The sequence below is a fragment of the Aplysia californica genome, unplaced genomic scaffold (assembly GCF_000002075.1).
Source record: "Aplysia californica isolate F4 #8 unplaced genomic scaffold, AplCal3.0 scaffold00548, whole genome shotgun sequence".
NCBI lineage: Eukaryota > Metazoa > Mollusca > Gastropoda > Aplysiida > Aplysiidae > Aplysia > Aplysia californica.
Window position 1 is genome coordinate 470948 of NW_004797818.1, and position 1551 is coordinate 472498.

The following is a 1551-nucleotide window of genomic DNA, read 5'->3' on the forward strand; positions in this document are numbered from 1 at the left end:
GCACACACACACACACACACACACACACACCTGAGTTCCCATGCCGATGCGAGCTATGGCGGTCATACACACACGCACAAACACACACACAAACACACACACACACACACACCTGTGTTTCCATGACAATGCGAGCTATGGCAGTCTGTACCACATTGGTCCTGTCTAGACAGTCCACGCAGTTCACACGGAACACGCCTTTCTGTTCACAGATGACGCCTCGGTTGTCCACCCTGGGGGCACACACAGGGTGGTTTTAATTAGTTTTAGTAAGGTTTTACGGCGCTCGCAACTACATAAGGTCATATGAACGCCAAGGGGTGGCTGTCAACAGAGAAGTCCTTACAGTTACAGGGAATCAGACTTACTCTGCTCACCTCTCTACCTTCAACAGCACAAAGTCTGCTTCGACTATCAAGGCACCTCGGAAATAGCGGGTCACAAGAGGGTGACAAACATACAAAAGAAGTAGAGGGAAAATGACGATAGTAAGGATCAGGAAAGAAAAAGCAGCAGTTCCCTGTTGCAATTCAGGCACAGTTATGAGCATGACATTGATGAATCAGCCCATTTACAATTACAATTCTACTGTGCATAAGAACTCGAGATGTTAATGCCCCCCCCCCCCTTGGGAATGGCCTTAAGACACTTCAGTCAGTAGCACCACCCCGGGGGGCACACAGAGGGTTGAGGTTACAGGTATGAGTTAGATTTATTTACTGATGTCTCCGATACTGTCTTTTTGATGTTACAGGTATGAGTTGGACACAGGGCTCGGGTAAGGGTTGGAGCTTGAACACAGAGTAACTTCCCAGAAGCATGCAAAGAGGGGTTTGAACCCATATCTTACAACTTTATTTTTTTCCCTTTGGTCAACGTCATTCAGTAAAATCCATGCAGGAATGCTTTTTTAAGTGGATATAAAAGTTGTTGAGCCCAAAACAAAACAAAAAATAAATCGATAAAAATTGCAAAACAGACGAGATTCATTTTGAAGAGCGATTAATTTCACCTCGATGCCATACAACTAAGCGTTGTTAGCCATTCAGAATAATTGCAAGCCTTAATGAGGATAGGTCCCTTAAATAACCTATCTGTTGATAGGGGCGTTAAACCCATACCATTTCATCACTTTCAAGGATAGGTCCCATCGGACAAGTCGCACGTCTATTATAACCTCACAATGTTTACAAGGGTTTTAAAACCCTGTCATACGACAATTCCTCAATTAAACAACTCCCATTTTTACTTGTACTCACCAGCAATAGCGCATGTCTTTGATGATGTCTTTGATCCCGTCAGTGAGAATGGACACGTTCTCAAACTTCATACCTCGACTATAGGATCCCAAACCGGACATGGACGCACGGGGAAGAAAAAGAAGAGATAAAAAAGGTTAAAAGGTACTTTATTTATATACTAGGGGGAAAGTTGTTGTACATTTGCATCTACAAACAACATGATACTTTAGACACTACCACAAATTCTCTTTACATATCTGTACCCCCCTTCTCTCCCCCTCTATCTCTCTCTCTCTCCAACAACATTGAC

The 1551-nt window shown here is 43.5% G+C and overlaps 1 protein-coding gene across 1 annotated transcript in view; it reads right to left on the reverse strand.

Annotated features, from left to right (window-relative positions):
• Nucleotides 1-1332, reverse strand: part of LOC101860597 (phosphatidylinositide phosphatase SAC2) — an 11634-nt gene extending 10302 nt beyond the window's left edge. Inside the window, exons 1-2 of the mRNA XM_005106666.3 lie at nt 1260-1332; nt 113-233 (exon numbers count right to left, since the gene is read on the reverse strand). Of these exons, the coding sequence (XP_005106723.2) occupies nt 113-233; nt 1260-1330 (192 nt within the window). The 5' untranslated portion in view covers nt 1331-1332. The remainder of the gene's footprint in view (nt 1-112; nt 234-1259) is intronic.
• Nucleotides 1333-1551: the final 219 nt, after the last annotated feature.